Source organism: Musca domestica, unplaced genomic scaffold (genome assembly GCF_030504385.1).
Source record: "Musca domestica strain aabys unplaced genomic scaffold, Musca_domestica.polishedcontigs.V.1.1 17, whole genome shotgun sequence".
Classification (NCBI taxonomy): domain Eukaryota; kingdom Metazoa; phylum Arthropoda; class Insecta; order Diptera; family Muscidae; genus Musca; species Musca domestica.
Window position 1 is genome coordinate 10,151,058 of NW_026712230.1, and position 15,396 is coordinate 10,166,453.

The following is a 15,396-nucleotide window of genomic DNA, read 5'->3' on the forward strand; positions in this document are numbered from 1 at the left end:
GTTGTTTGTTTACCAACACAAAATGATCGTGTTTACTTGCCAAAAAGGTCAGTTGAAAATGTGCACCTTCAGTTGGCCACCAGAACTCAAGCCCCGGCCATGGTGATGATGTGGGCCGCCATAACAGCCGATGGTCGCTCTCTGCTCGTATTAATCGACCGTGGCATCAGAATAAATACCGAATATTAACGCGAAAATATTCTGGAGGGTGTATTAAAGCCTTGGGCACGTAAACATGTTGACAGCAGAAATTGGCCACTCCAACAGGAATGGTTACAAAATGAGATACCTCGATTCATTTCCAGCCCACAATGGCCACCAAAATCTCCGGATACCAATCCGTTGGACAATTGGGTCTGGAGTATTTTGAAAAGCAAGATTGGCACTAAAAAATATCACCTCAAGCAAGCGCTTCGCCGGGAATGGGCCAAAATACCGCAGAGCTTTATTCGGGCAGCTTGTGAGGGTTTCATTTTCCGTTTGAAGGCCATAACTCGTGCCAAAGGTGACCAATTCGAACAAATCTAAACTTATTCTAAAAGTTGATGCTATTTCCGACATTTTTTGCTTTCATCGCAACACCGGCTGAAACTTTTAAACTAGTTTTGAATATAATTCATGGGCCTATCGCTTGTAGTAGTTTCCCTCGATTTGAGGTATTTTTATTGTTTCAAGGTCTCCCCTTGGTGGAAGCCGTAATAGCTTTAAACCAGCTGAGTTTTTCTTGTTGTTTGTCACATTGCCTTTTATTTGTTTGCAGACAATTCTGCAGGTATTACGCTCAATTGAAATTTATGGCTGCAACCAACTAACGCATCAAACAATTCTGATGGCAGTCACCCACACAATTTGAACAATGTTTTTTTTCGCTTTTTAGTTTTCAACTCTAAAAATGTTGTCCTATTAAGTAGAGACCCATAGAGGAGACAAACGTCTCCCATCCACCCCAACAATTAACAATTGTAGCATGAAATACGTAAGTGCGCAACCCAGTGTATGTCTGGTATGGGGTGGGGTGGTGTTCTGTTCCTTTCACAAACTCCAAATGCTCTTTTAATTACATGCATCCATGATTGTTGTTGGCGACAAGCAAAGAACATACCCCACCATTTACATGTTGTATGAAATTGTTGAATTTTCTAAGGGTCCCCGTATTCCAGTTTAATGACTGGCGCAACCTTCTCTGGCAGATGTCGTCGTAGTTGTTGTTGTGTTGCCTCAGTTTGGAGAACTTGCTGCAGTTCAAGTTAGTAAAGCGTTGGAGTGGTGGCAAACAGCCGGTATTTGGAATAAATTCAAGGCATTGCAGCAATGTCAAAGTTATGTTTGGAAATATTCTTTTTTTTTTTTTTTGGAATTCAATTTTTATGTTTTGCTTAATTAATTGGCGTCGCCTTCTTTTTATGACAATGTCAAAGGCGATGATGATGATAGTTTTGGCAAATGGTTTTGAATGCCAATTAAGATTTTATTTAGTGTTAAAATTAAAATTAATTTTTATGATTTACAATGACTTCTAATTACTTTAAGTTTTTAAGGCATTAAATATGGAGAAATGTTATATTTCCTGGCTATTAAATGGGAAACATATTCCCCAGCCATTAAAATGCTAGATATAACGAATGAGTTTGCTATGTTGTATGCAATTCTAAGAGCTCTTTGTAGTATTTAATATTATACACTTTTTTGTACTACACTTGACATTTTTTGAACACCATAAGCATAAAATTTATGAAAAAAGTCAAAAAAACAACGGTAACGAACGAATTTGACAATTTTCAAAAAAATAAAATCCGATAAAATCTTAAAAATACCGAATGTAGCCGTTATATTAGGGTCATACATCGATGTGAACCGGCATAGGTAACTTTTGTTATAAGCCATAACAAAATTCAATTTTCAAACATGAAAACAATCGGCGAATTATGTAGCTAAATTATCAAAATACCGAATGTAGGGCGGCTTTATTATATAGGGGCTATGCCAAAACGTGGACCTCTACAGACAAATTTCTGTCATAGGCTCTATTATCCATTACGAACTTCAAATACCAAATTTGAAACATTTCCTGTGAATAATGTCGCTAAAAAATACCGAATAACGAGAGGTACCATTACATGGGGGCTATACCAAAACGTGGACCTGTACAGACAATTTTCTGTTATAGGCTGTATTATTTATTTCGAACTTCAAATACCAAATTTGAAACAATTCCGGTGAATAATGTCGCTAAAATCGTCTAAATACCGAATATCGAGAGGTGCCGTTTTAAGGGGGCTATTCAAAAACGTGCACCTACATGACCGATTTTCAATACCAAAAGTCCTGCAAACATAATACACGTTTGAGTAAAATTTTATTAACCTACTTTATTTCGTACCCTCCACCATTGTATGGTTTGTCATTCCGTTTGTAACACCTCGAAAGATACATTTTAGACCCCAAAAATTATATATTTTCATGATCAGCATAAAATTCTATGTCGATTTTTTTTAAATTGCCAAATTCGTTCCAAATGGTGGAGGGTATTCAAAGATCGGCCGATATGGACCATTTTCGCACCTAAACTAGCACTGATACAAATATTAAGATTTGCAAAGTTGGGGCAAGATCGGATTATCCTTCCTATTTCTGTGCAGTAAATTATTTTCTTTGAAAAAAATTGATATTTTGTGTGAAAGGTAGCAGTGGATCGGTATTGCCCATCTCTGAACTCGATATAAGTTTGATAATAATATTACGATGTACCAAGTTTCGACTAAATCCGATATCCTCTTCGAGAGTTATGGACGGACAGACACCGACTAGATCGACTCCAAGTGTCTTAAATCGGATTTTATCCGAAGAAAACTAGGGTCTAAAATCGTTATTTCAATGAGGCACGCTGTGGCAATATCAAATGATATATACCCTCTCTAGCCATATGACTGGTTTGGGTAAAACTAGCCAAAAGGCTGAGGGTATAATCAGTATTGGGATTCCACAATGGATCCTTCTGCTTATGTAGAACAATTTTCCCTATCGGGCCCCTATGCTCCCGATATTCGCTGTTTTGATTGTAGCCAAGACTTTTACAGAATTTTATGAAATTTGGATTGGTCACTCCCGATAGTAGGAGTAACGCACACCCCGAATATTGGAATTTCGGCATTTACAGTCATATTTTTACATGAGTTATTTTCCAAATTATAGAGGGTATAAAAAGTTCGGCTCGGCCCGGAACTTAATAGCTTTTTCATACCCGCCATCATTCTATGGAGGGTATATTAACTTTGTTATTCCGTTTGTAACTCCTCTAAATATTCATAAAACACCCTACAAAGTATATTTATTCTGGATCAGCGTAAAATTCTACGACGATCTAGCGATGTCCATCTGTCTGTTTGTCTGTCTTTCCGTCTGTCTGTCTTTTGAAATCACGCTGTCTTTCGTACGAATTGAAATAAAAGGCTAAAATTTTGCATACATGCATTGTTTACCAGAAAGCAGGTTAAGTTCGTAAATGGGCCACGTCGGTCCACGTTTTCGTGTAGCCCCCATATAAAGGTACCTCCGGATATTCGGTATTTTCATGATTTTAGCGACATTATTTACCGGAATTATTTCATATTTCGTATTTGAAGTTCGTAATGGGTACTTCAGCCTATGACAAAAATTTTTGTATGCAGGTTCAAGTACTCGCATAGCCCCCATATAACGGAACCTCCCCATATTCGGTATTTTGATGATTTCAACAGCATTATTCACCGGAATCGTTTCAAATTTCGTACTGGAAGATCCTAATGAGTACTACAGCCTATGCCAAAAAATTTTGTATACAAGTCCAAGTCTTCCTATAGTCCCCATATAACGGTACCTCCCTATATTCGGCATTTTGACGATGCTAGCGACACTATTCAACGGAATTGTTTCAAATTTGGTATTTGAAGTTCGTTATGAGTACTACAGCCTATGACAAAAATTTTTATATGCAGGTCCCCTTCTTCGTATAGCTGATTTCAGCAACATTATTTACCGGAATTGTTTCAAACCTAGGCCAGAAAATTGTCTGCGCAGGTCCACATCTTCGGTACCTCCCGATACTACGTATTTTCATGATTTTTACGACACTATTCACCGTAATTGTAACAAATTTCGTATTTGAAGTTCGTAATGGGCACTACAGCCTATGACAAAAAATTTCGTAAACATGTCCACGTCTTCGTATAGTCCCCATAAAACTGTTTTCATTTAAGTGGTAGTTTTCGGATTTTTTTTTGAAATTTTTTAATTTCCTTCGATATGTTCTACGGTATTAAAAGTTCGTCCCGGTCGCACTTACCATTTTTTATTTTTCACTTGTTTATATAGGGATTGATTAAGCATAACATTTTTTGATACAGCTTAAAAAATCGATAAGTTCCGAAAATTTTTGTTAAGTTCAGAAAATTTTAATTGGGTTCTATGTTGGGAAATATTTTTAACGGTCCAAGTTTAGATAAAGCTCAAAAAACGTAAAAACAATATCGGTACACATTCTTGTATAGCCCGACAATTGTTCATAAAGGTCCGTGTTTCATTTATTAGGAGTCATATGGTACTTCTCAACACTTGTATATCTAAGTTTTGGCATAGCCCAAAAATTGCCGATTGTTATATAAATGTGGTCCAAAACTGTGAATTTATGTCCCATAAAATCATAAATAGAACATATAACAGTCTATTAGATACTGTCTTCATTTTTTCTACTCAATTGTGGGAACTTATTTTTCTAATTGTCATAGATCTTGAGAAAAGAGATGAAATCAAATCTCCAATTTCTTAAGCAAATCTCCGGACTAGACAGTCGTAGACAATTTGACGCCTCATTACCAATAATTTTCAACATCCGCCGATTGAGATCGTTCTTCGCTTCCAACTTTGTCACTTTGAAATATGAAATGCTTGAGATCCTATTTCTAAACACTTGGAAATTAGACACATGGACACACACACACACTTGTCTTGCCATATGGCGGCAAGTGTGGATCCTTGGAATTGACTCTTTAAGTGTAACGAAAATAAAAAACGATGCTGCATCATTGCCTTTCAAAAAAAAAAAAGGAAAAAACTCAAATCGTATTGTCATGGAATTGTTTAAAAATAGCTGCAGAACAAATTGTTTACTCTAGCCAGCCAGTCCAGCAATTTCTGGATAATATTAAAAAAGTGATTCCACATATCTACCACGACTTCCTTATTTACATGAAAAATGCATCAACGGAACCGAAGAAAAAAAAGCACAATAAAAAAATTCCCTGAAAAAGATATCCCATCAAAGTTTGGGCAGTGGAACCCGGCTGGATGTGTGGTCGATTCGGCTGAAAAAGCATAAACGTTTCATTTTCCCCCTGCCAATCGCCACTATTCGGTCCAATTAGTTAATTGAGGAAGTTGATCAATGAAGATTTTTATGACTTAATTTGTTGCTTTACAATTCGAAACACTAAAGCACAAAAGCTTGTTTTGCCTTAAAAACTGTTTTCCTTCCCAGCTTTTTGGTTGTTGTTGTTTTAATGTTGTAAACAAACAATTTATAAATGTTCTTCTCTCCAGCCCTGATGTGCATTGGTTGGCGGAGTTAATGCGGCTGTCAAAATATTTATTAAGTTTTCTTTTTAGTTAATTGTTTGTTTTCATTTGTTGTTAATTTCGTTTTTTGTTTTGCTTTTTATTATCGTTGCAGTTCTCTTCCCCATTCTGTGCTTTTTCCTGTGGGGCGAGTCGTATAAACGCGGTTTCTTTTGTGACGATGAATCGCTGATGCATCCTTTCAAAGAATCCACAATCAATAATTTCTTGTTGTATTTAATTGGTCTGGTGCTTCCTGTTGTTGTGGTAAGTACGAAATTGTGATCGTAAATTTGGAAAATTGTTGTATATATATTTGGAATATTATTTTGTTTATATGGATTGTTTAAACAACGGGTAGAACTTAATGGAGGTTGATAAAAACCGTATGAGAAATGTTTACGGAAAAATCGCGTATTTAATGAGTTCAAAAGTTCGTGTATTTAATGAGTTCCGGAGGTCTTCTCATAGAAGACATGGATATCTTCCCATTTAAGACCTGGAGGTCTTTTCATGTAAGGCCTGGGGGTGTTCTCATGGAAGACCTGGACGTCTTCTAATGAAAGACCTGGACGTCTTCTAATGGAAAACCTGTACATCTTCTAATGGAAGACCCGGAGGCCTTCTAATGGAAGATCCGGAGGTCTTCTCATGGTAGAACTAGACGTCTTCTCTTATAGAAGAGCCGGCGAGGTCCTCTCTAATAGATGAGCTGGCGAGATCCTCTCTCATAGAAGAGCTGGCGAGGTCCTCTCTCATAGAAGACCTGGACGTCTTCTCATAAATGACCTGGAGGTTTCTCACAGAAGAGCTGGAGGTATTCTCATAGAAGAAATGGACTTCTTCTCATAAAGGACGTGGAGGTTTCTCACAGAAGAGCTGGCGAGGTCCTCCCCATAGAAGAGCTAGAGGTCTTTTCTCATAGAAGAGCTGGCGAGGTCCTCTCCCATAAAAGAACTGGCGAGGTCTTCTCTCATAGAAGAGCTGGACAGGTCTTCTTTCATAGAAAATAGAGCTGGCGAGGTCTTCTCTCATAGAAGAGAGCTAGCGAGGTCTTCTCTCATAGAAGAACTGGCGAGGTTTTCTCTCATAGAAGAGAGCTGGTGAGGTCTTCTCTCATAGAAAAGAGCTGGCGAGGTCTTCTCTCATAAAAGAGCTGGCCAGGTCTTCTCTCATAGAAGAGAGCTGGCAAGGTCTTCTCTCGTAGAAATTCTGGAGGTCTTCTCACCGAAGAGTTGAAGGTCTTCTTATCGAAGAGCTGAAAGTCTTCTCACAGAAGAGCTGGAAGTCTTCTCACATACGAGCTTGAGGTCTTTTCACACAAAAGCGCGCGCAGTTGTCTCACAGAAGATCAGCAGATATTCTTATTGAATACCAGGAGGTCTTCTTATTGCAGACCTGGAGGTCTTCTTATTGAATACCTGAAGGTCTTCTCTTTAAAGTCCTGAAGATCTTCTCATTGAAGACCCGAAGGTCTTCTCCTGGAGAACTTCTTATACAAATCCTGGAGGTCTCACATTGAAAACCGCAAGGTTTTCATAGGCTGGACTAATTTGTCAAAGAAGACTTGGTAATCCATACACGGAAGACTCGAATCCTTCTCATGTTAGATGACTTGGAAGTTATCTTAAAGACGACCTTTAGAACTTCGTCCTGGATTTATTCACTTAGAAAACGAGAAGGTCTTTTTATGGAAGATCTCGGAAACTTCCCATAGAAGACCTAATAAACTTATCTCAGAAGATCTGAAGAAGCGATGAATTTTCAATAGCGTTTTGTGAAAATCCTTTATCTATTTGAGTCTTGCGTCTTTTGAAGGATGTACGAAAAATGAATTTTTCGAGTAACTATTCGAATTCACTCCCGACATTATGTAATAAGCCTCCACATAGCCTCTCTCATTAAATAAAATTCAAATGTTATAGCAAAAAAAATATCAGAGCAATATACGGTAATTAATAAAAAAATAACAAACAAACGATTTAAAATAACAGAGGTTTTTTTAAACATCACCACTTAACAAATTTATGACAACAGCAACAGTGTTGTTTTGAAAATTTTTAATATTAAGAATATAATATAATATTAAAAATTGTTTACGAGGTGTTGTCTGATACAATTGTCCATGAGATTTCCCAAAAGAAAACAAAAAATCAATTGAAAAAAAGAAATGAAAAAACTGGAAATCAAATTCGAAATAAAAACAACAAAAATGTTAAATACTTGAATCGGTTGGGGCCTGACAGCTGTGAAAAGGGCCACACAATTGCAGCGTGGGCATATGTATTTTCTAGCCTATCTTCTAGTTCTGCTCTCACATGGCGGTGTTATCACAAAGGCTGCGTAGCTATCGAAACATTAACCATATGAATGAAATATTCGATAAAGTTCATAAAACACAACGAAATATTCAATTTAACAGCCTAACATCTTCACCCTCCTATTGATGACTGGTTGAAAATTGTTTTGAATAAATTTTCGAAATAACTTCATCAAAAGCTGAGATGGTGCTGTGAACAATATTTCGTAAGCAAATTAAGTGTTTATGAATTGCTTGAGAATTTTTACCGCCAAGAAGACATAGGCGAAGAGAAAATATGAAATTGGGTCACCTCGTATTACGAAAAATGCCATCCATATGTTTGCAATTCGCCGCCACTGACTGCACTTGAATGTTATTTATTTTTTCGAATTGAAATTTAACAAGTGTTTAATTTAAGGGGAGGTCAACGCGCACCCTCTTTCTTCGTTCCCCCCTCAACATGAAAAATGTTATCTTCGAAATAGAAATGTGTAAATTATGAAGATAATTTGAAAGCTTTTCGATTCAGTTCTCGCCCGCCGGTGGTGAGTACATCGACGCTGACACTTACACCAAGTGAATTGATGAAATTCCAAAGTGTTTTCCAAGAAATTATATCTCAAACATCTGCCCGACTGATGTATTGTCGAATCGAATGATATACACTCTATTTGATTGTTTATGATTTTGTAATCATGAATTGTTTTGAAAAAGTGTGGTTATTGGAAAATTTATGAATTCAATTGTGAAATTGTATTTATGAAGAAATTGGATTTATGAGGAAAAGATCAAAGTCGCGGGGAATCAATCAATGTAATACACTTCGTTAACGAAAAGTCCACATTAATAGACACAAATAAAAGTATCTGTCGGTTTTGCCGACGGGTGTGCAACCTTAGCCAATTTCAGTTTATTGAAATATAGCTTGACTTGCGTATGATTATTCAAATTATTCAGTTATGGACGAAATACCGAAGGAGTGGTCCATTTTGTTCCCTTCACATCTAGGGGCCATGTTTGGACTACATCCTCCATTTTATATAAGTTTTATTTTATTTTATTTAATTTTTTTTTTTTTTTTTTTTTTTTTTTTTTTTTTTTTGAAAATATTGACCGTCATATCCAATATTCAAATTGGAACTAGGGTTGATAGAAATATTCGCATGTTAAGAGACTTATAATTATTCAAAATATTGACTTTTTGTGGGGAAGGTATCAAAAGGAGTGTTACAATAGATCTCATATTAACATCAGATTTTGCGTTGGTATAAGTATTGGGATATTTTAAGTTTCAAAAAACAGTAAGAAAAGGTCAAAAGTCGGCGGGGCCGACTATATGATACCCTACACCACTATTCGTATTTTGTAGAGCTCCCTTAAAAAAAAGTTTATATTGGGAATTTAAATGAAGTAGATCATACCAACTATGAACCAAATAACATTGCTGTATAGGGCTTAATATGACTTCGATATAGTTCATAGTGTATATAGTTTATAATGTGACTTCGATAGATATACCAAATCAAGTTTCACCAAATGGTAAAATTCGGATGAATATGAAGCAAGTAAAAAAAACATAACGTTCGAACGGGCCGAATTTTTAATACCCTCCACCTTAGGGTAAAGGAAACATTAGAATGCAATACCAATTTTTAGACATATTCGTGGGAAAATGTTGGAAGAATCATCAAAATATCGAATATCGGGAGGTACCGCTATATGGGACTATACAAAAACGTGAACGGCAACGGAGCTAGAACCCATTAGGACCAACAAATACCAATCCAATCCCCAGCAAAAATCATCAAAATACCAAAAATCTGGAGGTACCGTTATATGAGGGCTATACCAAAGCGTTTACCCATACATACAATATTTCGCCATACGAACTAAGACCCATTATGGCCTACAAATACCAATTTTCAGACAAATCCGTGAAAAAATATGGCAAAAAAAATTTTTCAATACCAACCATTCTAGACACAGTACAAATTATTCTGCTAAATTTTGAAGCTTTACGTCAAATAATGTGGGCTGTATCGTGATTTCAACAGACAGACGGACAGACAATCGACTTAGATTTTATGCTGATAATGAATATATATATACTTTATGGGGTCTTCGACGAATATTTACGGATGTTACAAGCGGAAAGACAAAGTTAATATACCCTACTTTCCAAGGTGGAGGGTATAAAATCTATTCAAATTGGGCATATTACGCATGTGAGGGACTTTAACACCAAATCGGATGAAACATATATGTGGGAGCTTTAGCTACATCTGAGCCGATTTTCAGCAAATGTGAAGTACTTGTTTCTACGATGAATTCACTTGAAATTGCCAAAATTCAATCTATTTGGTCATTTGGTGCACAATAAACCTGATATCGGGTAAAGATATAAAAGGAAGTTATATCCTAATCTGAACCGATCTTGATAAAATTTGGCATATGTATTTGCGAGAGGTATATGATATATCACCATATATCATGCTTATGAAGTGCATTTTACGCGTGTGAGGGACTTTAAACCCTAAATCGGATAAAACATATATATGGGCGCTATCGCTATACCAAAACCGATTTTTTCAACATCTTATGTACTTGCTTCTCGACCGAATTCTGGGTTGGATGTGCCAAAATGCAGGTCATTTGGACTGTTATTGACCATTTGATGATATTGGCCGAAGTCGTTTGAAGATGTATATGGGAGCTATATCTGAATTTGAACCGATTATCACCAATTGCAATAGGGTCAAACAAGTATTGTTTGCAAAATTTCATTTCAATCGGATAATAAATGCGACCTATATCTTTTGATGTGGTCTAAACGTGCCACATCGAAATGACGTTTTTAGATCCTAGGTCTCTTTGAACCAAATCCGTTTCAGGACATTTGGAGTCGATCTAGCGATACCCGTCCGTCCGTTTGGCTGGCTGGCTGGTGCGCACGATAACTCTCGAAGGAAGTTCCGGATTTGGTCCAAACTTGTTAGATCGTGATATAATTATAAAACTTAGATTGAGGTCGGAAATGGGCAATATCGGTCCACTCCATCTAGTATAAGAGTCCGATTGTCTTCAAAGTACACGCATCACAAAATTTGTACTGACCCAAGGTCTTGTGTAAAGTTAAAATATATAGGTCCTCTCCTTTTTGTGCCTCGCCCGCAAATGGTCAAAATTTTGAATAACCAAAACGATAATAAAATCCGAAATAAAAATCCGGTTCCCTTAATATTTCACACATCCTTTTATTTCTACTAACACAAGATCTGTTGTGAAGACGGGATGTATCGGTCCACTCTTTCTGGTACCTCTCCCACAAAAGGTCCAAATTTGGAATAGATATGAAGCTCGTAAAATCCAGAATAAACATCCGGTTCTCTTCATTTTCACACTTCCCATTATTTAACACAACACAGATCTGCTGTGAAGATGGAATATTTCGGTCCACTGCTTCTAGTACCTTCCAGAGAAAAGGGCCAAAATTTTCGAATTTCCATCGAAAAATGACAATCGAAAAATGGTCGACTATATATGGTACCTCAAACACATTTTGACATTTTCTAACCAGTAAAGAAAGTCTTAAAGTCGGTCGGGGCCGATTTTATGATACCCTACACCACTTTGCTAATTTAGTAGAACTGCGCACAACAATTAAAAGTTTTTACGGGAGAATTCAATCATACACGATATGATTATAATTTAAAATTCAAAGGACTAAATGTGCCGAAGCATTTGTATCTTTTAAATTCGGACTTGTATTGCCCATTTGGTGCACAATTAATTTGAAATCCGATAAAAATATATATGGGAGCTATATCCAAATCGGAACCGATCTTGAAAACAATTTGGCAAAGATATGTCTGTATTTGATATATTTCCCTGAATATCGTGGGTATGCACTCGTTGGAGTGCATATTACGGCTGTGGGTAACAAATATGACAAATCGGATGAACAGTATATATGGGAGCTATAGCTATATCTGATCCGATCTTCACCAAATTTGACATACTAGCTTCTAGACTCAATTCGGCCGTAAGTGCCAAACTTCATCCAATTTGGCCAAATATTAGACGTTTGGTGCACAATCAAAGGTAAATCGGACGAAGTTATATATGGGAGCTATATCCAAATCTGAACCGATCTCGATAAAATTTTGCAAATGTATTTCTGAGCTGTATTTGATATATTTCCCCAAATATTGTTGTTACAGGGTGCATATTACGGCTGCGGAGGACAAAAATAGCAAATCGAATGAACATTATATATGGGAGCTATAGCTATATCTGAACCGATTTCGATCAAATTTGGCATACTTATTTTCAGGTCCACTCTGATCATACGTGCAAAATTCCACACAATTCGGACTGATATTACACGTTTGGTGCACAATAAAAGGCAAATCGGACGAAGATATATATGGGAGCTATATCTAAATTTTGACCGATTATCTCCAATTTCAATAGGGTTCGTCCTTGGGCCAAACAAATGATTTGTGGAAAATTTCATCTGGATAGGGCAATAAATGCGAACTGTACTTTGTTTACAAAAACACATGGACAGACGGACGGACGGACATGCATAAATCGACTCAGAATGTGTTTCTATGCAGATCATCAAAAGGAACTATGGGTCTATCTCGTTTCCTTTTGCCTGTTACAAACAAATGCACAAAGACATAATACCCTGACCACCTTGTGGTGTAGGGTATAAAAATTGTCACATGTCTTATATAAAGTGAAGGAAGTAACCAATATACTCCAAATCTTCACGTCGCAATGTTTATATCATACTTAGTTAGGGTATACATCTGTCGGCAAAACCGTCTTATACTATTTAACTTGTTCCTTTAAAAAGTCTTTGCAAAAATAACGAGTCTGTGGGTTGGTTTTTAAGCAGTTACGACTTCCAAAAATTTGGTAAGGAAATTCATTATTCAGTGGTTTTTGGTTAGCAATTGAATCTGGCTCTCCCGCCACACATCGATAAAATTAAACCACAATTACAAAGTAGCTTACATTTCTATTGGCAAATAGTATAATGTCTCATCCTTTTGTTCTTTTGTAAACACACGTCCTTTGCCACCACCAACAACGTGCAGCTGCCAAAGCATATGTTTGTCAACACGAACGGGGGCGAGTGTGTGGCACTAGGCGGTACACTCGCCGTCTTACATTTGTCTGTCAAAGGGGCAATAAAGTGCCTCGAGGTAATTGAGGTCTCCCTTTTTTTAAAATTAAACTCCCCGAATGAAAAAAAGACAATTCATTCAACGCTTGATTACTTGAGTATTCTATAAACAAATTTTCAATTGCAGCGAACGAAAAAATAACAACAATTCACTATGGAAAGGTCATGTCTTATAAAGTAAACTACAAAATACACACACACACACACTCACAAACGTTGTTCAATTAAAACAATACCAACAAAATGCAACATTTGCTTCTACGTACTTGTGCCACATATTGTGTCATATCAAGGATTTGAATATGCCACCAGTTGAGGGACGGACAGATAGACTATCTGTCAAATTCATTAGTAGCAAAGTAAACAATTATATGCATTTGTTTTTTTGTTGTTGTTATTCTTAGCAAGGCTAAAGTGGGTTCCAAAATCATTGCATTCCTTTATTCGATATCCATAGCAAATTTGTGATGTACAGCTTGCATTGTTATCGCCCGGCTAGTCAGCCACCTTTTTAAGTGGCCGAACAGCTGTAAACGGCGAAGTGGGGCTGCTGCTCTAGATAACCAACTAACCAACCAACCAACAAAATGAAAAAAAAGTGAAGTGTAATATTTCTAATTATTAATTATGGGTTTTGTTTTGAAAATGACTTCGTCTTTTTTCGCTGGCCTTCTAATGACCTGGATGCATTTGATAGAAGTTAACCACAAAGTGGATAATGGGTTTCAATTGCTTTCAAATGAGAAGTTGATTGCATTACCCTTTCATTATGTAATATTCGTTTCTGAAAGTTAGACGTTACAATTATTGTTAATGTTAATTGTCGAATCGACAACATCCCATACAGACGGTGCCGAAGTGAGTGCTACCTCATTATTTCTGCTCCGAAGGAGTTACCTTAGACGAATGATTAATTGATCGCAGATAACAAGGCGGTTTGCGAGTTCAATGTTAGCAGTTCACAAGCCATGTAAAGAAGTTGATTCTTAAAATACTAAACAAATACCTTGTCCTTCTTTTTTTTTTGAACTTTTAGTTGTCCAATGATTATCACTCATTGCGACAAATTGTAAAAAATCAAGTAAAAAAGCAGTAAGTTCGGCCGGGTCGAACTTTGAATACCCTCCACCATTTGGAACGAATTAGAAAATATTCAAAAAAATAAAATCCATTGAAAATTCTGTTAAAATCTTTAAAATACCTAATATCGGAAAGTGCCGATATATGGGGGATATACGCTATTGTGGACCTATATAGACAAATCTATGTCTGTTGGTAAAGTACTCACAAGGAACTCCTTGTGTGGATTTTCAGATAATTCCATTGGGAAATGTGGCTAAAATCATCAAAATCCCGAATATCGGGGGTACCGTTATATGGGGGATATACGATATTTGTGGACCTATATAGACAAATACCTTTCAGGGGTTAAAGTGCTCACAAAGAAATCCTTGTGTGGATTTTCAGAGAATACTATTGGAATATATAGCTAAAATCATCAAAATACCGAATAACGGGGGTACCGCTATACGATATCGTTAACCTATATAGAGAACTCTATGTCAGGGGGTAAAGTGCTCACAAAGAACCCCTTGTGTGGAATTTCAGACAATTCCGTTGAAAAATGTGGCTGAAATCATCAAAATACCTAATATCAGAGGGTACCGTTATATGGCGGATATACGATATCGTGGACCTATACAAACAACTCTCTTTCAGGAGTAAAGTACTCACAAAGAACTCTTTGTATGGATTATCAGACAATTCCGTTGAAAAATGTGGGTAAAATCATCAAAATACCGGGGAGTACCGATATATGGACCTATATAGACAATTCCGTTTCAGGGGTAAAGTGCTCACAAAGAACTCCGTGTGTGGATTTTCAGACAATACGATTGGAAAATGTGGCTAAAATCATCAAAATATCGAATATCGCGGGGTAACGTTATATGGGGGCTATACGATATCGTGGACCGATATACCCCATTTTCGAACTTGACCTGCCTGCAGACAAAAGATAGATCTGTGCAAAATTTTAGCTTCCTATCTTAATTCGTTTAGACTGTAGCGTGATTACAACAGACGGACGGACAGACGGACGGACAGGACTAAATCGTCTTAGAATTTTACGCTGATCAAGAATATATATACTTTGTTGGGTCTAAAATAATTATTTCGATGAGTTACAAACGGAATGACGAACTTAATATACCCACCAAATTTTTTTTGGTGGAGGGTATAAAAACAGTTGAAACGTATCAGAAAACAAAAAATCTCGGAAATATCATCAAATTTTAGATAAGGTTTA

General features: G+C 36.7%; 1 protein-coding gene across 2 annotated transcripts in view; it reads left to right on the forward strand.

Moving 5' to 3' along the window:
• Positions 1-15,396, forward strand: part of LOC131801635 (putative phosphatidate phosphatase) — a 147,582-nt gene that overhangs the window by 108,583 nt on the left and 23,603 nt on the right. For both annotated transcript variants that reach the window (XM_059120493.1, XM_059120492.1), the window contains exon 3: positions 5,705-5,856. In XM_059120493.1, the coding sequence (XP_058976476.1) occupies positions 5,705-5,856 (152 nt within the window). The remainder of the gene's footprint in view (positions 1-5,704; positions 5,857-15,396) is intronic.